Source organism: Crocodylus siamensis, chromosome 13 (genome assembly GCF_052110815.1).
Source record: "Crocodylus siamensis isolate JL-2025a chromosome 13, ASM5211081v1, whole genome shotgun sequence".
In the NCBI taxonomy this organism is placed as follows: domain Eukaryota; kingdom Metazoa; phylum Chordata; order Crocodylia; family Crocodylidae; genus Crocodylus; species Crocodylus siamensis.
Genome location: NC_143407.1, coordinates 30,787,553 through 30,810,391, shown reverse-complemented (window position 1 = coordinate 30,810,391; position 22,839 = coordinate 30,787,553). Strand labels below are relative to the sequence as shown.

At 46.4% G+C, this 22,839-nt stretch overlaps 1 protein-coding gene across 4 annotated transcripts in view; it reads left to right on the top strand.

The window, feature by feature from the left end:
• The window catches only part of RAP1GAP2 (RAP1 GTPase activating protein 2), a 242,437-nt gene that overhangs the window by 8,049 nt on the left and 211,549 nt on the right, over positions 1–22,839 (top strand). For 2 of the 4 annotated variants that reach the window (XM_090025861.1, XM_090025860.1), the window contains exon 2: positions 1,098–1,214. In XM_090025861.1, coding sequence (XP_089881987.1) covers positions 1,098–1,214 — 117 coding nt within the window. Of the gene's footprint in view, positions 1–1,097; positions 1,215–18,803; positions 18,928–22,839 lie in introns of those variants that run through there. The other 2 variants (XM_090025863.1, XM_090025865.1) reach the window with 2 other exon arrangements.

Genomic DNA, 22,839 nt, shown 5'->3' with positions numbered 1-22,839 from the left:
GACAAATCAGAGTTAATTGAACACTTCCTAGTTTAAGGTGAATGCCCAATGCTATGAAAACAACCCCTCCCCCCAACTTGAACTGTTATACTTGAAATATTCCACGTGGTTTACTGCACTTAGATAGAAATAGCTTAATTTATAAAGACACTTCTCACTTCTATAGTTTTGTCCTGAAGCACTTTACAGATCTTCTGCATTTGTGCCATCTTGACTGATGGAGAATTATGAATGCACAGAGCTTCTCAGGGTCTCTGAGTAAGGTAGTCACAGGAAACCTGATTCTTATTTACACTAATGCCTCCTTACAGTTGCAGACTTACAGCTGTAGTGGGTGTTAAGGGCCCTCACAATAACTTGGGATCAGGCTTGGAGTCATGAGCATGACCCAGAAGTCTCAAATGTAGGGGAAAGATCCTGGCTCTGCTGAAGTCCCATGGCAAAACTCTTACTAATTTCAGTGGGATTAGGCTCTCAGACCACTTCTGCCCTGACCCTCGTCTTAGAAAGGGTTTTACTCTCATGCTTGGTTTCATGTGACCTGCGTCTTAGCAGTTGACATCTTTAGTCAGGACTTCGGGATTTTATCTGCCAGTAAAGCCTCCAAACATCCCTTAATTCCCTCATGCCTCGTTCCCCTCTTCCTCCCTATGTAAAAGAGAGGGAGAAATGCCTACCTATCTCACAGGGGGCCATAAGGCTTAATTCTGTTGGTTAATCCTAACAGTGCCCTGAGACTGAGGGCACTGTGGAAATGCAGAACATCCTGCTTGTTTCCATCCTGGCTGAACCAGGGGCATGTTTTTCTGGCAGCTTGAAGAAGCTTACTGTTCTCCTGATGGTGTGGCGTTTGGCTGGATTGCACACGCAGCAATGCGAACACGGCCGGATGCCCTTGCAAATCTCTGTTAATCAAGAGGAAAAAGGCAATGGTGGTAGGGGGGCTGGCTGGACTAATTCACGCAGCTATATTTGGATTTGGCCTTGCCAGTTTTAAGCTGCTTTCCTGAGCTGCTCATTCTTTCAGTCTCGTATCTACTTCTCTTTTTGCTCCCAACAGCTCTGCTGTCATAGATAATTCTCCTTGTTGTTTCTAGGTATGTGAGAGAAGGCCGCTTTCGGATCGAGGAGAGAACGCTGACTGCTTTCCACTGGTTGTACTCCCCCCACCAGCATCGCATAGTCAGCCGAGCGGATCTGGAAACCCCAAGCAGGTAAAGCAATGGGCCCAGAAAAAGAGAAGCAATTGCACAAGGCACCATGGATGAACTGGCTTTCTGTGGAGAGAGCTGTCCAGCGCTGCCCCCTCTGCAAGGTCCTATGAGCTGGTGTTTTGGGTCGGAAGTGACCTCGCCAGATCACTGAGTCCGACCCCCTGCCCTGGGCAGGAGACAGCGCGGGGGTTAGATGACCCCAGCCAGGTGCACATCTAGCCTCCTCTTAAAGACCTCTCACTTGTATTAGAGCAGGGGTGGTCAAAATACAGCCTCCAGGCTGGATCCAGCCCGCCAGACAACTTCATCCAGCCTGTGGAAGCCCACCAACTAACTGTACCTTGCCCAGCCCACACACCTTGCTCCCACCCTCCTGGGTGTAAGGGCCTGGGCCAGCCAGCATGCAGCTTCAGGGCAGAACTGCCGCTGCCACTGCTGCAGCGGCTGGGGGACCTTCCCAGTTTTCCCGGTGTCCTGCTTGCTCCAGGTACCAGGTAGGGAAGTGGCAGAAGTGGGGGCAGCAGTGAGGGAGGGGAAACTAGCTGGGTGGAGGCATAGAGCATAGGGCTGGGGCTGGTGGCAGGAGTGGGGAGCTCAGGTGGGTAGGGTGTGGGTGTGAGAGAGGGTTGTGCACAGAAGGGAGGGTGGTGCACAGCCCCTGCCTGACGAGGCAGCAACAAGTGGCGGGTAATCAGGGTGCTCATGACCTGGGCAGGCACTGCTGCTACCTGGCAGCATACGGCTCTAGCCAGCGCTGTGTGAAGTAACAAGGAGCATAGCCTGGCTGACCCACCTCTGTCACATGGGGCTCTGAGTGGCACACGTGCAGCTCTGTCCCACTGACTGGGGGAAGCCCAGCGCAAAGGAGCCGGCTGCTTTCCCTGATCCCTGCTATGCAGGTCCCGGGACTCCGCTGGAAGTGGAGGGAAGGAGTCTGCGGGGCACCTGCCAAGCAATGGGGCTACCCTTGCAGCCCTCAAAAGCTTACCAAAACTCGTTAAGCAGCCCTCCAGCCAAATACTTGCCCACCCCTGTATTAGAGGCTCCACTGCTGCTGAAGGCTAATTGTATCCAGGGAGCTCCACATTTAATGCATCAGCAGCTGCTGCTTGCCACTCGGTGGATACCCCAAAACTTAGCTGGTTAATGGATGTGAAGAGCTGCAGCCTACCTTGTCAGGCCCACCAGCAAGCATGACCACATTGGCCCAGTCTATAACACATTGTGTTAGGGGTTTTGGTGGTTTTCAGTGCGAAAATCAAAACTTTCCGTGTCACGCCAAGATTTGTTCTGCATGTAAGTTTTGTCAATTACTCTTCCATGACCTCCCCCATTTTCATTAGTAGTTTTGAGCTAGTCCAGTTCCTCTTTCACTTAAGGAACTGAATTCATTATTCAAAATTATCCATAGATCTGATAAATTGACTCGCTGACCATGTTTCTGTCTTCCCCTTCCTTGCATTAGCTTTGCAATGGCCCTTTCTCTATCCTTCCATACAGCCTGGTGGCTGTGAGTGAGAACCATCTCCTCTGTGGCTCAAGCAATATGGCCCAGGCTTCATGCACTTCTTCAACTCAGTTCCCTATAAACGTTCACCTCTCTGAAACCAGCTGCCTGTTATACAGCCCAGTTCCTCACTCATCTGCTATTATTTTTCATTTATCTCTAGTTCTGTAATTGAACTGTCAGAGACAAAATCCTGCCTGATGGTGGAGAAAAATGGGGAACATTTTTTCCTGATGTCAGGCCAGTGAGAGAAAGCTAGGAACACCGGCTTATTCAATATAGCCTTAATGAGGTATGGTTATAGGTAATTGGATGGAGATACAGCCCCTGAAATGGTTGGTACTCTGAATTAGCCAGGAAGCAGTTACTCGGAGATAAAAGGGTATGTCTACATGGGTATTGAGGGTTGATATAGGGGGTGGCCATCATCTACCCCAAGCCATGTGAGCCACATCTCTGTATCTTGAGGGTTCATTGTGGCTAACATCACACCTGTCCACCTTGCCCTTCCTGTTTCTTGAGTGGAGCCCTTCTAGGAAGGAGTCTGCAAACAGCTTGGTTTTCTTTGCATGCTTGGTCCTAATTATTGGCAGTAGGGGTAGGAAGTTTGGTGCAGAAAGGTGTGAAGTGATGAACAGATTGGGCTTGCTCTACCCAATTGCTTTTACTCTAGGTTTGGTACACTTGGGTGCATTTGAAACATGCTCCAGAGAGAGGAAGGAAAGGCGTGGGGAGAGCAAAGCTGTGGGGGATTGACATCAAACCTAGAAATTCAGCTGTCTCTGAACTGGTGTCTGCTGGAGAGGGTTGGTGGGTGCTGAGCTGACTGCAGCTTTTAAAGATGCCATAGCCACAAGAGCAGACATAGCCAGAAATGACCTTTAGGCTGCCCCTCCTCGCCTCTCATGGGGAACTTGGCCTAGACTGCCAAGAATCCTTTTGAGGAGGAGGCAGGGGCTCCAGGCCAGCAGGAGTTGTCAGACAGCAGGGCTCCTGCTCTTGTTCATTGCAACGCCCAGGGCAGAAGTGAGCTCAAAGCTTTTCAGTTTATCAGATAAAAGCCGCGCAGTTTCAGGCAATACCATTTTATTTTGCATCGGTGGCTTCTGCCTAAGGGGCACAGTTACAGACCGCCCCCCCCCCCCCCTTATAATCCCAATTCTCAGTTATGCTGAGGGTACTTGCAACCCTCTGACCATTTGCACTCACTTTCAGACCCCTTTAAATGTGATTTTTACATCCCCACTACAGCACCACCAGAATAAGGTAAATGAGTGCTAGTGTAATGAGGATCAAGGCTTTTGTTGTACATCAGGACATGCTATTAAAAAAGCTAGAGCAGAAGGAACAGCAAAAGGTGCAGCCCTAGGAAACCCCCCAGCCCTCCCAGATGGCTGTTGTAATATCCCTGCCCAGCAGTCTCACACTCAGTAAATATGGTTGACACTCGCACCTTGTCTTTGCAGCTGATTTCTGTCGGAGCCCATCTGTTGGCGTGACCGGTTTTCTTTTTTTTTTCTGTGCTTGGGGAGGTCGGGTTCCAGTTGCAGGGTCGTATGCCGGTGCCAGGATGTGTTGCCTTGAGATTGGCAGCCTGCATGACTCAAAGAAAGCTTTGCAGCAGGAAGTCAAATCCTCTGTGGCAGCCAGGACATGCTGCTTTTCATAATTGCTTTCAGGAGGGCAGATGGGCATGTTGCAAGCTGTGGTTGTGCACAGTGAAGGAAAGGAAGACACAGCAGGCCTGGCGTCCTTGTCACTCGCACTTGCATAAATCAGGAGGGATTGCCTTGAACATCAAGATGTTATAGTACTGAGGCAGGTCCTCCTTCCCCAGTGTGCAGGGGTGGAAATCTTGGAGGAAATTTGTTCTTTCAGTTAGAGCCCAGGAATCGCTCCATTTCTGTCTGCCACAGATTTTCTGTATAGCCACTGGCAATACATGTGGGCCAAGCTGTTTGAAAATGGCGTCTGAATTTGAGTATCTGAACTCATGAGCATCCAACTTGAGATGCTTACAGTTTGACTTTGAGGTGTTTAACCCCTCCAGAAACCAGGACTTGGGCTCCTCAAAACTGAAGCTCCCCAAATCGGAGCCCCATAAACGCATTGCCTTTAGTGTCTGATCATTGTCTGTCTTGCACTTTGTGCCTTCAAGTATGCCTGGCAAAGTGGGTATACAATACATCTGTGGTTAATAATGCTGTCTTATCTGGCAGAAGAGGGTATATATTATTGTTTGTAAACCACTCTGTTCTGGCACCATCCCTCTAAGAGTCCTGTTATATCATGACTTTGGGAATTAAGATATGACTGGGCCCTGACTCCAACTTACCCCAGATTCTGGCTTCAAAAGCAGAGCCAGATGCTAAGATTTCAATGACTAAACTTTGAGGGATGGATTCTTAACTGGAGCAAATTGGTACGGCCATATGGACCCAGGCTAGAATTTTCAGAGGAGCCTAAAAGACTTAGGGACCCCATAGGCTTCTTTAAAAATCCATATTTAAATTCTCAGTGTGTCACAACAAAAGAGGACAAAATGACAGCCTGCTCTAATGGAGTCTGTTGGTGTTGAAGTCGATGCACATATACTAACATACTGCTATTCATTATGAATGGGATTTTTTGAAAGCATCTAAGTTCATGCTCTACTGAAAGGAGATTTAGGCTCCTCTGCCACTTAAGCCTTTTTCTGTATGCAGCAGGTGCATCTACCTGTGCACTTTGCATAGACTGATTAGCTCCCCAGTAAAGCATCACTGTCTACACGTGCTCTGATATTAGGGCACAGTAAATTAACTGCACTGTAAGATAGCACTTTTGGGGACAGTACTATCTTATGGCAGAGTAATTAAATACAATGAAATGCATGTGTGCATGGTGATGGGTTGGCTGAGGCACAAGGGTGCTAAAGTGTGGGAACTGCCTGCCACATGGCTCCACGCTTTAGCACTCTTGTGCCCCAGCCAGCCCCTCTGCTGCCCAGCATCGCCGCCCAGGGCTGAGCGTGCTGCCAGCCCAGGGCTGCTCTGCCCTGGCTCAAACTGCTGTTATCCCAGGTGTGTGTGTGTGTGTGGATGCTGCACCCAGGAGCAGCTGACTTTGGCTCAAACTGCTCCAGAGTTTGTCGCAGTAATTTCACATGTGGATGCACCCAGTGAGTATCTCAACTAGTCCTACTGCATACACACAAGTAGAGTGTTGGCACCTGTCATGATCTTGCTGTCAGACTCATGATATTTGATTTGTTTCATAAAGTCCCAGCTCCTGGAGTCATGTGAATTATGTGAAGATCTCTACTTTCATTTTTTGCCAAAGGTAAGCTTCTAGCCCTAATGTTTGCTGAGAGGGCCCTAAAATTTCAAAAGCCAGAACCTGGATATAAAGAACAGTGAAATGTATTATTTCTTAAGACTTTTTCATGAGCTCAAGAACCATCTGACCTGGTTCTTAATGTTCATATATTTGGAGCATATATTAAAAGCTGAAATGGATGTAGCAAGCTGCACGGCTCACCTACTGAGCTGGTGAGCATAAATGAAATATTGGGAGAATATTTATTTCAATACTGAGATTTCAGTTGGCGCTTAAATTCTTTCCTTCAAAGCTCACTGTAAACATACCATCAAGCCACTCCTCTGATGGGTGCTGTGGCTCTCTTTCCTGATGCAGATTTATTGCTGTCATTTCAAATTGAGTGTTTTGTGATAAAATGTCAATTAACATAAAAGCCCCTCTGGGCCTCAAGTAACACATCGCTCAGGAATTATTTTCTTGCCTTGCATAAACATCTCTGGATAGAGGCATGGCTAAAAGCTTTTCCTTCTTTATTTCAGAAGCAGTTTTTCCAGAAGTGCCCTTGAGTTCTGAAGCGCTTGCTGACTTGCAGTCCCATGTACAGAAATAGTGAAGGCAGGGAAAGAGAGCGAGGAAGAGGGCACATACCCCAGCTGGAGGGACAAACAGAGAAACACTTTTGTACTGGGAGAGGAGAGAACTTCTGCTACAGGTATAATGGTTTTAATAAGTACCAGGGGCTCTAGGTTTCTCCTTGGATTTAAAGAAGCCCAGGGTTTTGGATCCCATGGAGATGGGGTACCTAGCTCCCAATATCCAAATACTTGGGCCTTATCTAGGTAGAGGGAGCAAAGGCCAGTGCCAAATAGCAGGAAACACGGTGCCATAGGATGGCTTCACTCTTTAGTGCAGTCCCAACTATTCTGCAGGGCTCTGCAGTGTTAGGAAAAGGCTTGTTGGGATCAAGGATTGAGGAACAACCCTGGTCCTCAGTAATTTCTCCCTGTGTCCCAGTGGAACATCATGATGGCATTCCTCCCCTTCATAGCTCCCTCTGACTCTAACACGATGCGGGGATAAATGGACTGTGTTGTGTCTTAAGAGAGATGGGTAGATTCTCTCCCTAGGTACTCGTGTACCGTATCATCAGCGTGGCATCCAAGCACATGACAGTCTTTAATGTATTTATGCTCACAACCCTGTGAGGTAGCAAAATGTGTGTATTCCCATTTTAGGGAGGGGGCACTGAGCATAGAGAGGTTAAATGACTCGCACTTTTATCTTGGTGTAGCATAACCCCAAAGTCAACGTCCTGGGTGTCTAGTGCCCCAAATTCCACTGACTTTGGGGCCTAACCACCCTTTGCTGGTGAACATCTCCCCTACAAAATGCCCGATGCCCATGATTTTCCAAGGAGCTCGGCTCCCATTCATACAGTTAAATAAAGGGCAGATTTTCAAATCAATACCCATCACCCTGGGCACTCTCAGAAAATTCTGTCCTTAGTTCTAGCCACAAGGAGGCTGCTGTAGCATATCTGGTTTTCTGTATGCTATAAATCTTGTTTCCCTTGTTGTTTTTTATGATCAGACATGAATTGAAATACATGTCATGTGGCTGACAACTGTTTTCTTCAGATGGTGATTTCTCAGCAAGGCACCATTCAAAAGGGCCTTGTAATTGCCCCCATATGATCTTGCAATTGGCAAAGAGGGTCTTTTTTTTTTAAATTTAAATTACTGAGTTGTTTGTTAATTTTTGCAAACCATGGCCCTGGCTTGGATTATCCTCCATATGATCCTGCAGTTGTTGAATTGTGTCTTTTTTGGTATTTAAATTATGGAGCTGTTTGTTAATTTTAACTAATCTTTGCAAATTGCTACCCCCGCTTGCATTAATTTTGCTATTGATGCATTGTTACCGTGCCCAATGCAGAATTTAAGTACAAGAAGCATAATCCATAATTAATGTTAAGTACTGTTAGACTTAATTCCGCTGAGTTGATTTGATTTCCTGGTGGGTTGGGAAGTTATCTGGAAAATATAATAAAATATGTAGAATTTCAGTGACCAAATGGAGTGGCTGCATGCATCACAGGACAAACCATTTTTGAAAGTGAATTGAGTCATCCTGTAAGATGTGGGGCGTTACATACAGGAAGCACTTAATGAGAGACAGTAGAGAGTGCAAAAGTTGATGCCTTCAAAGCCAAGGTCAAATCCAAATAAAAATCAGTAGTCTTCTTCCAGGCTTCATCCCCAAAATAAGCTCCTCTCTCTCAAGAAGCCAGCATGAAATGCTGCCCTTGGGATTGTTCAGATGTTCTGTCTGACTGGACACTCTGGATTCTGTGTTTTCTGGGGTGGGATCCAAACCCCGTGTAGGCTTTTTCTGCTCGACAACTTTTTCACAGGGAAAAATATAAGCATGGGTTTCATCCAGGTCTCCCTATAGTAAAAAGCCATCATTTGGATTACATTGGGCACATCTACAGCAGACACCGACTGCAGAGTTGCCTAATTATCTCTGCAGTAATGTCACCAGTATACACATGCAGCGCTATTCAGCTGAGGTAAACTAATTAACTCTGCTGTAGGTTAGTACTGCCAGATACAAGTACTATCAGACAGTGGAGTTACTTACTCTACTGCAACACAAGTATAGACACGGATGGGGCTGGCTGGGGCATGAGCATGCTTCAGTGCAGGGCTGCCTGCTGTCTAGCTCCACACTGGAGCACCCTTGTACCCCAGACAGCCCCTCCGCAGCACATTAGCAGGGTCAGAGCAGCCCCAAGCTGGGAGGTTGCCCCGGATCAACATGCTGCAGTTCCAGGTGCATGTGTAAACACTGTGCCTGGGAGCAATAAACAATTGGCATGAACTGTGCCACAGTTTGTGTTGCATTAATATTCATGTGTAGACGCACCCATTGTATAGCTCTTTATAATACCATATTTTCTCTTCTTTCTTACCTGTCTCATTAAGCAATGCAATAATGAACGTTGTTCTTTCCAATGTTATTGGCATCTGACATAGCACCCTGCGACATTAATGGGGTACTCTTTCCCCTCAGCGCTATTGTATCAGGCTGTGAGCATACTCGGGCATTTGTTGTTGCATCAGATTTTCACAGTTTTCCTTGTAGTGGTGGAAGCTAGAGATTTACTTTTATTAGCTGAAAGCTGACGCTCTGGAGTATAGGAAGGTAGGTTGCGAGCAACTGTTGGTATATTGTAGCCAAACTTTTCTACCCCAGTTCAAGCCTTACTGCAAAGTAGCACATTATATCATGCATGCAGTGATGCTGGTCTTTTAATTTTCTGCCTGTAGTATTTCTTACAAGGAACTGACTCACTGTTTATTTTTGCTCCTTGGCGGTCTGTTTGTTAATGCACTGCTACGTGTCTGTGTCTAATTGCACCCACGGTGACAGAGAGCATATTTTGTCTTCATGTCTGCCTTGGGAGATGATTGACTCTTCTGGGGTAGTGTGCTAGGCATTAGGGCACAGGGTGAGGTGTCTGGGAAGCCCGGCTGTCATCCTGCTGGTGCCGCACTTACCTTCTATGAACTGGTATAGGTCCAATCCTCTGCAGGCCTCAGCACTACAAAAGCCTCGTATACACATATATTGTATGTTGTTTAAATACAGTGAGGATTGTCTAAAAGACTGACTCATTCACATACAAACTTCACCTTGTTTGGTGTATTCCTCCCTTTGGGATGTGACTGAGGAGTCAGCTGTATAAAGGATGCAGTTCTCAGCCTATGGGTTGTGTCTCCAAAAGTTTTGATGGGATCATGTTTTGGAGCAGACTGAGAATTGCTGACAGAAGGGGCTGTATATGTAGATGCATAAGTAGGATAGTCATTTGGATTTGTATAGTGGAAAAGAAGTCGCGTCATGCTGTTTATAACGAGTTTAGTCATCAACCTGATTCGCAGGGTTTTGTATGTGTTCTCCTCCTCCATGGTGGACAACCACAATGAGGGATGCATTCACTTTCCAAATCAGGATTCTGTCTGATTGATTAAACCCCCAAGAGATTCACTTGTGACCCCATTCATTTAGAATAGCTTTGAAGCTGGCTGATGGGTGAGACAAGGTACAAGAAAAATGAGTTGCTTTTTGCAGAAACTCCTCATTCATTATTGAACTGAGACCTTTTGTGTGTAATGTAATGCAGGAATTCTGTCCGAGTTTGTGCAAAGGGTGATGCTACGTAAAATGCCTTGGAAGCCAACGATAACAAATCCTGCTTTGGAAGGCTAAAATTCAGAAATGAAAGACCCAATAAGTCCCTATCTCAGACACTTGTGTAGCTTTGTTAAGGATAGGTTTATTTTCTGGTGCATTGTCCAGTTGGTTTCTTTTGGCCGCCCTCTTCTCCTCCTAGAAGTACAGCATCATAGGGAAAACAAGTGAATAGGTATAAGGCACAATAGTGGCACAAAGCGGGAAATAATGTGGTCTGTTTGTTAGAGTAAGAGTTAGTCATTGGTGACAAATGAAACAGCAGTGGAACTGAGCCAAAAGCTGACATCAGACCACTCTGAGTTATGGGGATGTTGTGAGCTGGATTGCAAATCTGTGGCTCGGGCCAAGGCAAGTTACTTACTGGGGAAACTTCACCCTAAATGACTCTTCTTCTTGTGACATTACCTCATTACAGTTGATACACGGGGTCAAAGTATTTTTGTGGGTGGTGATCACTGCTATAGGTACACTGAGATTGTTTTACCTCTGCTCCTAGCCACAGGGGAAGTGAACAGAGAAGGCTGTAGCCCCCATCCCAGAGAATCTCTCTTTCAATTTTGCTGATTTTTATTTCAGTGATTCCTGTCAATCTCCCTTTTTGTGGAGCGCACAATGTTTTCTGATAAGGGTGCAGATTGATCTAAGTGATGGGATAGGTTTGCTGTGACAAGGTAATGGCCAGTTCCTAGTTTCACTTGGGAGTTTTTTAATCTCCCTTCACAGCAAGTCCCTGCAATTTCTAGACACCATAGAGTCCTGTCAGGACTTGACTTTTTCTGTGATTGGAAAAAGCCATCACAAAGAGCATATAGACCAACCCACCTCTGCACAATGGCACTTCTGCATAATGGCATTGTTGGTCACAGTGTGATGTTCACTGGGCCTCAATTAAAAAATACTTTAGTGCCTCACGTGACTCCATAATCCCAAAATGTTACAAGGAGCTTCAGGCTGCCACACTGCTCGTCTATCACATTAATAGAACCAGGACCTGTCTTTTTACCATTACTTTCTCTGCATCGTGATAGCTGACACAGAGTATGAAACACAAGAGTGTGCAGTTTGGTGGAAGGATTAATAGCAGTTATATTGTGCATGTCCATCTATATTTCCATAAGGGGTATTCAGGGAAAAAGAAGCTGGGCTGTATTGTAACAAGAACATAGATATTCTTGCACATGGATTGCACACAATCAGGTATAAAAATGTCAAATTCTCCTGTTTCCACAAATATAGTGTTCTTTTTGGAAATAACAGGTTACATCCATAGCAGGTGTAAATGGGTACCATTGATTGTGGTAGATCTACATGCGTTTATATTGCCTGAGGATCTGGCCCATTGAATCTAGATGCAGTTCTCCTAGGAATTGCATCATGCTTGACTCATTCAGTGTAATGCACTGCGTCTCTGTGTGTGGCGTTGGTAGAACAATGCAGTCTCCAGAGTTAAGATGGTGCCCATGGTATCTGAAAATAAGCTAATGGAAATGAAATCAATATATCGCATCTCATTTTGCTTATGTAAAACTTCTATGAACCCAGGAGGCTTTCAAAAGCAATTAGAGCTGGCAAACTCCCCATGTTTGCATTTCATGCACAGTGTGTATTTGAGTTGTTTTGTTTGGACAGACTGGCCTTCAGAATAATCTCACTCCATATTTTGCAGCTAAGGTTGGACTGACAAGGGGAATAAATAGGGGGAAAAATGCATTGCATTCATACATCATAGCCTATGATGCATGAAAGCAAAATTCAGGTAATCCCAATTTAAGTGGCCACTCAAAGATCAGCAAACATTAGTGCTTATTGGAATATCATGTAGTTTGAACAGGATTATAGTAAAGGAATTGGGGATATTAGTGAGCTCTTAAAACAGACCATTGCCCAACAAAATTGGTTTCTTGTGCAAGTTTTATTGTAATCAGATTGGACATTAATTTTACTCTCAGAGGAATGTGAATTAGGAGTGTCTCTGCTTAAGACACTGGAGCTTCCCTAAGTGAAGCTGGCTCAGGACCAGAATCAGGCCTACTGGGTGCATCACACAAGATGCTTTACTGCGTAGTTGACTGACTGAACGGTGAAGTGTCACTGTCTACACATGCATATACTTACTGCACAGCACATTAGTCTGCTTTAAGTAGGTCATTAGGTACATTAGTCTGCTATGCCATAGTAACTAGCGCACATGTAGGTATCAATCGGGAGCAAATTTGCTTCGAGTCAGCTCTACCACCAGGGGGCCATCCTCGGCCTAGCTCCAGGGCCACAGGGCTTAGAGCTTCTCCAGCCCCAGGGCTGAGGTGGCTCTTTGCATACTCAAGCTTACCCTTTTAAAATTCTGCAATGACCCTGGGGGCCTGTGCCACCTGCTGCCTGCCTGTGGCTGCCAGCTGCAGCTGCCTGCCTGTGGCTGCCAGCTGCAGCACCCTGCCTGGACCCCAGCACTGGACCCTGCCCAGCCCCACTGCCTGCCTGCTTATCCCAGGCTATGCCCCTGAGCTGTGTGTGTGCTGCAAGCACCTGCCCAGGCTTGGACTTGCTTGTAGCCCCTGAGCGCTGGCACCATCCCTGATACCATGCACCATCTTCTGGGGATATAACTGGTCCTGCAGTGGGATTAGCACCATGCATGAGTCCTGCTGGCCCTGGGTGCTTGCTGCAGGAAAGGAAGCCAACCATGCTGGCAGAGCAGGGGCCAACCTCACCCCCACGTGAGCCCGCTGGCCATGCTGCAGCATGTGTACCTACGATGGTGCAGCCAGAGTCCAGGGTGCTGGGCACCTGTCCCTGGGCTCCACCATAGGTGCTCCCACCCCACTGTCCCCCTCCCTGGGAGGGTACACAGAGCACTGTACATGGTCTGCATGGAGAAGAGGGTGCTTTATTGGTGGTAGGTGGGATGGTTGGTGGTGGGGCTCTGTGGGTTGGGGGCTAGTGGGGAGGGGCTGCATGGGGGGGGAAAGGGATCTGTGTTTGTGGAGGGGAATAAAGTGCTTTACAGAACACTCTCCACAATGAGCATGATGCTGTGGGTGTGCAGTGGGGCTGGGGTCTGTAGGCCACTTGGATGGCTGGCCACAGTGGGTAGTGCAGGAGCAGGTGGTCCACCAGCATTTCTTGCACTCATTGACCTGGCCCTCACTGCTGGATATGTAGCTCGCCTGGGGCCTCGGTTGGAGAGGGCCTATTGCTGTCACTGCCATCACAGCTGGTGCTCCAAGTGCCAGGCATCCTCCTCTTGCTGTGCCTTCTCCACCCGTGCCTTGCAGATGTTATGCAGCACACAGGCTGTGACAATGACTTTGGGGGATGCTGGCCTTCACAACCTTGAGGCGGAGGGTGAGGGTGCACCAACATCCCTTCAGACACCCAAAAGTGCACTCTACCTGCACGCAGATCTGGCCTACACACTGGTCGAAATGTGCTTGGTGGGAGTTCAGCTGGTCGGTGCAGGGCCGCATGAGCTGGGGGAGGAGTGGGTAGGTGGGGTCCCCATTGAGGAGATGCGAGACTGGAGACCTCCCAGCTGGAGGTCCAGCACTTCTGGCATGAAGTGCCTTCTTTCCACAAGGGCTGGCAGAGCAAAGTTTCAGAACGTGTGGGCATTGTGGGTACTGCCAGCCCAGCTGGTGCTCATATTGTTGAATGTGCTGCAGTGGTTGACAAGGGCCTACAGCACAATGGAGTGAAAGCCCTGCTGGCTATAGTAGGGATGATTGCTGTGGGATGGGCAGGTGATGGGGATGTGGGTCCTGTCCAGGGACCTGATGCCCAGGGGGAAGCCCGAGGCATGCAACCCTACTACCACCTCCAGGGGGTCATGGACAGAGTTGCAGGCACGCTGCTCCAGGCCAGAAACATAGGTGACCAGGGAGCGTGGTGTAGGGCTTGCTTTTAAAAAGGGCCTCTGGCAGTGGTGTTTGGAGCCTCCAGCCAGTAGCTGGGTGCTGTAGCACAGGGCCAGAGTAGGCCAGGAACAGGCTGCTGCCATGAGGTGCAAATCTGCTCCCAAATGGCCACATGTGTAGATGCCTGGCCATGGTGGATTTATTACACGGTAAATTACAGTGCAGTAAACCCATATAGCACTAATTGCATGTGTAGATGTTCCCACTGTCTTTCTTTGCTGGTATCGGTTGTATGTATAGTGTTCACTTGTGATATGTTCATAAGCCATATTTGCTGTTTTTGCTAAAGTCCAAGCCGGTGGCATCAAGTGATTGCATGAGCATCACAAGAGTAGCGCTGGGGCTATTAAATTCTTGTATCTCTTTAGGCCTGTTTTTACAAGCATATATATCTCAGGGTGCATGGCAGTGGAGAATCAGACTCTCACGTAGGGAAGAAATATATATGAAGATTTAGAAGCAATTCTCCTTACCTTTCCAGCCAAGCTAAGATTAAGCTTGGCTTTCCAGACCTTTCATTTTCAGATACACACTCAGAGTTTCCATTTGCTGCTTGTTTGAAGGGCCTCTCCAGGTGTACTTCAATCCAGCGCTGCATAAACTCAGGTTGGTATTTTTTTTGAAAACATTGTCAAATCATTACTTTCCTTCCCTAGCTAATCTTTGTTTCTGCAACTTCTGCTGACTCTCTAGCTTTGCATGCAATAATCTCCAGCCATGCTGTGCCTTTGTGTGGAGATGGATAATGAATAGGAAGGCAATAAAAATAAAACTGCAGACACAGTTGATGATATTGTGGTAGTTGCCATGTGATAATATAGTCCTGAAGTGTTTTATGTTCATATGCAAATCTATTCTATGGCTGTAAAGTGTTGAGGCTATTTAATTCAATCCACCATTTCATTTATATAGGTTTGGCAATATATTACATGCACAAGAGAAGGGTCAAATTCACCTCTGCTGTGTACCCAGGAACTGGAAGCGAGGTGTGAAGGCTTCTGTCTAGTGAGCACAGATTTATATTTGTGCTGTGCTGGCAGCATGTTGGGTCACGCTTCTGCTGTTCATACATGAAATCCAGAAATGCAGTGGAGTGGATATACCCACGTCATGGCTATTAAGCCTGCCAGAACTCCAGGCCTCAAGCATGGCTCTGGGTTTGCCAGTCAGGATGTCCCTCCCATTTCTTTTCCAGGTTGATGTGCACTTATGGTAACAGTTTTAGAAGCCCCTCAATGGGTTAGTAGCCAAAGTCCCAGTGTCTTCCAGAACTGGGACTTTAATAATGTAACCAACTTTCAGGGAGCAGAATCTGGGACTCTGCTTTCCAGAGGCCTGTGGAACGGAGTAGTTTATACCATGTCTGCCTCCAGGTATTGTGGCAGCCATAATGTTGTGCTGTGGTCTGTGTGCTTCCTGATTAGGTGGTAGGTCACACCTCACTCATAACCTAAAAGCATTACAGCCACATTTCTATGGCACCAGGCAGCATTGTGTTGTGTCCTTGCAGCAAATCCACCAGGACCAGGGCTGGGTTTACTTCTTTGGGGCCCTGTGCAAAAGTTCAGAATTGGCTCCCAGTCCTTTTTATTAGGCCACAATACTAATAGTAACAGTTAGTTTCAGCATTGCCAGTGCAATGGGCTCCTGGTCAGCTTGGCGTCTCATGCATTTAGAGAGTTTGCACTGCCCTGATGCTGTACAGCCCTTCTCTGGGACTAGGTTTTCAAGGCTGAGGACAAAAATCCCATTCCAGAGATTCCTTGGGGCACTAGGACGCAGCCCTGAATTTCACAACAGTCCTGGAAAATCCCAAATGGTTGGTTGCTTTGGACATTTGCTGCTTAATCACTTAGGCCTTCTGAAATCTTACCCATTGACCTCAGTTGTAGAATTCAGGTCCTTTCCTCTGGGATCTGCTGATTTTATATCTTATTAAATTGTGGCTGGAAATGGGGCTAAAACCTGGAAGTGATGTCACATACCATCTTTTTGGGTATGTGACACCACTTCCAAGTTTTGGCCCCATTTCGAGTCAGCTTCCAGCCCCCCTGCCCGTGCAAGCCTGACTCTTCAAGAGAAATGGTTCATGGGCTCAAAGCGTACTTCTAAGTGCCCTGATCCTGGAGTACTGGGCGCAATTCTGGGCTCCACATTTTAACAAGGATGTGGAGAAGGAAGGGTTGAGGGTTGGGCACCAAAGATGATCAAGGACTTGGCAAGTCCTGCGAGGAGGAGCTGAAGGAGCTTGATTTATGTTCAGCATGTGGAAAAGTTGCTTAGGAGGGGATCTGATAGCAGTCTTCAAATACTTGGAGCAAGAGCAAAAAGGTGCTTGAAGGGCTGCTGTAAAGAAGAGGGAAAGCACTTTTTTTCTCTTGCTGCAGAGAGAAGGATGCAGACCATTGGCTTGAAGTAGTGGCAAAGTAAGTTTAGACTGGATATTTGGAAAAAATGTCTTCGCTGTTAGAACAGGGAGGCAGTGCAATAAACTGCCTCGGGATGCTGTGGACTTTCCATCACTGGAGGTGTTCAAGAAGAGGTTGGACAGCCTTTGATAAGAGATGATCTAGGTAAGGGATATAGCTTTGCCTGTGTTCTGCTGTGGGTATTTCCCTTGCATCTGGGGTTTGCTGCTTGCCCCCACCCTCCCCTCCCATTTTCTGCTGCATGTCACTGTGTTTTGAAGCATTCCTCTGAGGGTTTTGGTTACGGCCAAGGCTGGGGATGGTGAATGGGATGTGCCAATGCTTTTGCTGGGACTTGAAGCTGGAGGTTCCTTGCTAGAAGGTCGTGCCCCTCCACTCAGGGTCAGTTTGGCCATATTTGGGGTCAGGAAGGAATTTTACCCCATGGTCAGATTGGTATGGACTATGGGTTTTTTTTTTCCTTTCCTCTGTAGCAGAGGGCAAGGTCCTCTAACTGGGATCTTGAGTATATATTGGCAACAGTTCATAGAAGCAGGATGTTGGCTGCTGTGGTTTCTCTGCTTCCCTTGTGGCAGAGTAGGGTGTTAGGTCTGTGTTGTGCCAGGGTTGCTGGTAGTCTTATGTAAAGTCTAGATTATGGATTGTATATGACAGTTTGGACAGGGATGATCATATCTCAGGCTAGATGACCTCTGGAGGTCCCTTCCAGCCCTACTCCTCTGTGCTGCAATGACCCTATCTGAGGTCACAACGCCCTGTTTGGAAACCACTGTCTTACAAGACATGCTTTCTAGGGTAATTTGTGATTGAACGTAAGCTCAGTGACTTAGGCTTTCAGACTCTGGCCAGGAAGAATGCTGCACAATTCATGGCATGCATTTCCATGTTGGCATTTTATTTTGTTCGCACAAGTTTTGCACTGGGGCAAGTCAAGGAACTGCACTCAACAGCCTGGTACTAGTGTGGAAACACTGTAATGTGCACAGAGCTTAAGAGAAAATTAAGGTATTAGGCACTTAACATTTAAGAAACAACTTGCAAGATGCTCTTTAACTGTGGTGATAAATGGAGTATAAACAAACAGATAGCTCCAAGCCAAATACGCACTGCTCATACACTCCAAAAAGTACCAGAAGGTTTTCTAGCTAAACATCCATCTGCTAGAGGGTAGGGCTTAATAATGCCCAAGAGGCCAGATTCTCAGCAGATGTAAATTAGTGTAGCTCTGGTAACTGAATTGAGCTACTTTGGTATTTGCTGCTCCTATTGCTGGTTTGAGAGCAGCCACGCAAAGGACTTGCGCTAATTCAACCCAATCCTTTTAGAAGCCAGTTTTAATGACATTAGTGCAATTTGTGAATGCACCAGGCTTAACACTGGGTTGGTGTGAAAAATTATTAGCCCAGCTTTTCCAGCTTGATTCTGCCAGCTAAGGCAGGGGATACTGCTATGTTAAAAATACTTTGATCAGGAAGCATAGGCCAAGTCTGGTCCCTCTTGATGTCGTTTGCCTGCGATTCCAGTGGGACCAGACCTTGGTCCAAAAAGCTCTTATTTGGAATCTGGTCACGATCTGTTTCTCTCTTAATTGCAATCATAAAGCCATATCCACTAAAGGGCATATGTGTGAGATGCGAGTCTGGTTTCAGAATTTAATCAGATTTCAAACAAAATGCTGGATCCTTTATTGGAGAACAGAAAGAGTCAGCGAGCTGGAACCTTAGGTCTTGTCAACTCGCATCGCCCCATTACTGTCACTGGAGTTGCACCAAATAGCACCAACCAGCCCAATAACTCGATGCTTAGTGGTTTCCCTGTTTCTCCCCTCATCACCTCTAGTAGCAGTCCCAGATTTCCAGCAAGCTGCCCTATTTAAAAATGCCCTGTTCCTAATTTTAGCATTGCATATTGTGAGCTCACATGGACGCGCAGGGGAGTGATGCACAGATAGATGTATTTTCTACATCCAGCAACTGTGGCTGTGATGCAGTCAAAACACTTAAAAACAATTCTTTGTTTCTTTTAAGGAACACAGAAGGATTGCTGTGTGATACAGTATATGAGAGCTGTTAAAGCCCTCTTGTGGTCATGAATATCATTGGTATCTTGCCAAAAGCCCGTGGAGCATTAAAACAGCAGGTTAGCAAAGCCAGACACATAATCTACTAAAATCAACAATGCAATAGCTGCAGCTCCACTTCAGGGGAACTGTGTGGCTGAAGAAATTCCATTTCTCTGCATTTTCCTCGCATTGATGTTTACAGTAAGTGTGTATTTTGCATAGAGAAAGCAGCAAGGATATCAAGGTAAGATACCATTTGAGTCTTGCTAAATCTGAACCGTGGTTGCGATATATAGCAGGATTTGAAGAGCATGTGGGGATCCCTATGTGAAATAGAAAATGTACACACAGCAGCTCTTGAATAGAAAATGTGTATGCATGCTGCAGAAAGTACCTAATTCTCTTGGTTTCTGTACTGTGTATTTGCATGAATGTAAATGAAGGCATGTCTGGGAAGAGCCATTGTTTCCACACTTTACAAAAATCCATTTGCGTGGCCGTGTTAAATATGTAATGACTACTTTGAGCAGTCAGGTTTTTCTATGCTGGATGGATGTGGACAGCAAGAGCAATCCCCTTGTGGATATAAATGTGTGATCTCTCTATCTGCTGCAGTCGTGTGAGAATTCCTTGGAAAGGTGATTTGATTCCAAGGCATATGTTGAATTTTTGAGAATTCAAAGGAGGCAACTTCGTAAGGTCCCTTCAGCGCTTGGCTGAGATTTGTCACTGGGGAATTCTCGGTTGTTGGGGCTCGCTTTTATGGCTTGATGTTAGAATTGTGGAAGGGGTCTGTTCTGCCTCCCAGAAAGGCACCTCAGCTGGTGACCTGCATCTCAAAGTGCTTTATGTTTGCACAGATTCAGTGTTGGAAAAGATCTTTTTCAACGAGTGCTTTTATTACCCTGGCACATTGGTTTCAGGCGACTCCCCCTCCACCCCCCCCCCCACCTTTGTGCTTGGCTTATCCCTGACTGGGAAGACAGCATAATGTCTCCTTCTAAGGCATATACACTGCACAGTATTTCTTGTTGTTATTCTCATCTTTGTGAGCTCAGTACAAGTGATAAACCTAGTTTGTGAGCTAGACCACAGCACTGATAAGGGATGGGAGAGCGTGTTGTTGGAGTCCTGTGTGTGATGGGGAGATGAGATGAATCCTGCTAGGTTCTGTCTCGTAGTCTCATTTTTGTGCATTCCAGGTACTGCCTGTTTTATTTAAGACCCTTGCTATAGTATCGCAAGGGACATCGTATCTGTCCACATGGCACAATCTATTCAGGAGTGGAAACCAGCCAGTGAATCTAAATTCAGACTCAACAAGAAGTGGGATTCAGACAGCATAACTCAGGCTTTGCATGTAGCAGATTTAACAAATATTTCTTTCTTTCCTTTCCAGTCGACTCCTCTAAAAGGGTAGCTTATGGTAACCATATGAATAAAGATGCTCTGCTTCTACCTGGGATATTTGCTTCATCTCTCTTTGCTTGTTTTTTATTGCTAAATCTATTTGCATGTAAATGGGAAGCTGTATTTTGTTTTGTTTTTTAAGAGGGTCCATCTGCTGCCGTTGCCTATTCCGCACCTCAAGTCAGCATGTTTATTACTACTGGCTGTGGTGGAAAGAGGAATGCGACTCCAAGAGCAAGATGGGGAGGAGACACGTTGTCTAAAAGCTAGAGATGGGCCAAAAGCAGGACCACAAGTCCTGACTTCTTCCAGTTTCGTGAAGGTGAATGGATCCAAGCTTGTGCCCTATAACTGGATCCAAGCTGGATCCTTATCCAGAGAGGGCTAAGCTCTGATGCTGGGTTCTGAGTAGTCTTGTAAAAAAAATGGTGGAAAGCTATTGAGAAGAGCTGATCTCATAACATTTTTGACACCATCATTTGAAATTTTGCGAGCACTGCTTATGAGATCTAGGTGTAACCCCATACAGGCTCAAACAGCAACTCTGATTTGGCCTTAAACTGGAACCCTGCATGCTACCTATGTCTAATCCTGATCCTGAACAGGACTTCTCTGGGCTGCTTGCTCCAGTGGTTACAACATACAGAGTGAGGCTAGATCTAGTAGATTACAATGGACTAAGAAGAGGGACTATACATGCACCAGCATGGGTTAAAAAGGCCAATTTTGGCCTTCACGCCACAGAAGACATGCTTAAAGGCAACAGTGCAGAAGACCACTTCCGTGGCTTAATCGAAGCGTGGGCAGATAGCAAATGGGAGGAGTCAGGATTAGCTCTTGTTGTGCCTGCGGTTACCTTCACCCTCGCTATTTTGTATTCATGCATCACGAGTTAATGCTCCTCCCCAGGAAAGGATGGAATAGCACTGCTGTGTAGGTAGCCATGGTGATAGTATCGGGAAGAGTCGTGGAGTCATGCTATGAATGGTCATGCAGGGACACCAGCCTGGCTGCCTGCACAGGAGTGGTGGTGTCGCACACTCGACCCTCAGAGAATGCACTGGGTATGTGTTGGGCAAAAACTGCACTCCAGTCTTCTCTATGCCCATGTTGTACACTGCTCAGCTTGGGGGTATACTGTGTGTGTGATATAAGGGGCTTTCTTGTAATGTATTCAGGGTATGCGTATACGTGTACTGCTCAGTAGGCCTTCTGGGGACAAGTCCTGCATGAGCTCCATTCTGTGGGTTCACTATTTGTGAGTCCATGCTGGACCAATTGGGGAAGCTGTCTGAGTTGCACGCTAGACCTCCTGTGGATGAGTCGGAGGGTCTATGCAATTTCATTTCTATCACTTCTTAAAATATTAGGTAAGACTCTTGCTTCTAAAGGGAGCTGAGCCATTGAATTACCAACATTTAAAACTATAATCATGTGATTTTGTTCTGTATAAGGGATCTAGGGCAGCCAGCCATTTCTAACCCTCTGCCCTTTAAAGAGCAGGCATGCTGGGAGATGTAGTTCTTTGAAGAATTTGGGGACCTGCAGTCTCCTGAGGAGGGGGAATATCAGATTGTAGTCATTTGACCAGTCAGAGTAGATAAAAGAAGGTTTTTGGTGGCTTGTTGGCAGGGGAGAGGAGGTGTTTGCTGTTGTTGGTGAAGATTTTAAATTATAAGCAGTGCAGGGGGCAAGTATAATTTGGGGGGTAAGCCTGAGCTGGGAAGAGCTATAAGGAGCTCTAGTGAAGATCTGAAAGGACTGGTGAGTCTTGAGAAGGGGTGGAAAGAGCATATGAGCTCAAGGCATGTTTGTAATGGTTGGATAGATAGCATGTTGCGATCTCTGCCGCTTCAGGTACATCAGTGCTCTGGGTGAACCTACCATTACTACATAGGTCTCTGATAGACTCCTAGGCACTGCTGAAGCCTTGGATTTGATGTTGCAGGTTTGGTTCAGCCAGGGCAGAGAGCTCTTACACTCTGCTGCTCCAGGTACTCTTGATGAGGTTTTCTGGAGAAAATGTTGTGATCTGTAATGGAGGTGAGGTTGACCCTGCTGGTACTCTCAAACCTGAGCATTGACATAAATTGCCTGCCTTTCAAAGCACTTAACATCTGGAATGCTCCTTGGTTTGGGCAAGTGCTGGTTGTGGCTAAGTACCTATGCTTGAAATGTTGTTTAAAGGTCTCTTTGGGTTGTAGTGAATGAGAACAGTGTTAGCCCTGGGTACCAGACTTGCAGGGTGACTTGGCTCCCTTGTGTAAGTTAGCTGGGTTCAGTATGTGGGAGTATGTGCTACCCACCCTGAGTGATGCATCGAATCTCCGTATCTGAAGTGTGGGAGAAGCTGCCTCTGCACTGAATCTCCTGGAGATTTCTGAGGGCCAAGTTCTTCTGCAGAGGATGTCAATGCAACTGGTACTGAAACTGGTGGGAGTTGCACTTACTGCATGGTGGGAGAGAAGAGCGTTAGGATTTGCCCCTACAACTGCAAAACCTATTCAGTCCTTCCTTCACTCCTAAAACTCCTAGGTAACACTATGACTGATATTGTATCGATATTGTTAAATATACTGATCTCTACTCCAATCATTGCCCCTACCAAATGCAGGCTTTAAGCTGTTTTGTCTTGTTTTTCTATAACAATGAAACCATGTGTGTTGTTTCTGCTGTTCTGTAGAAGTTGCCTAGTTTCTTAATTTGCTCTTTTCCCCCTCCCCATCCTCTTGCTCTCTGCTCAACA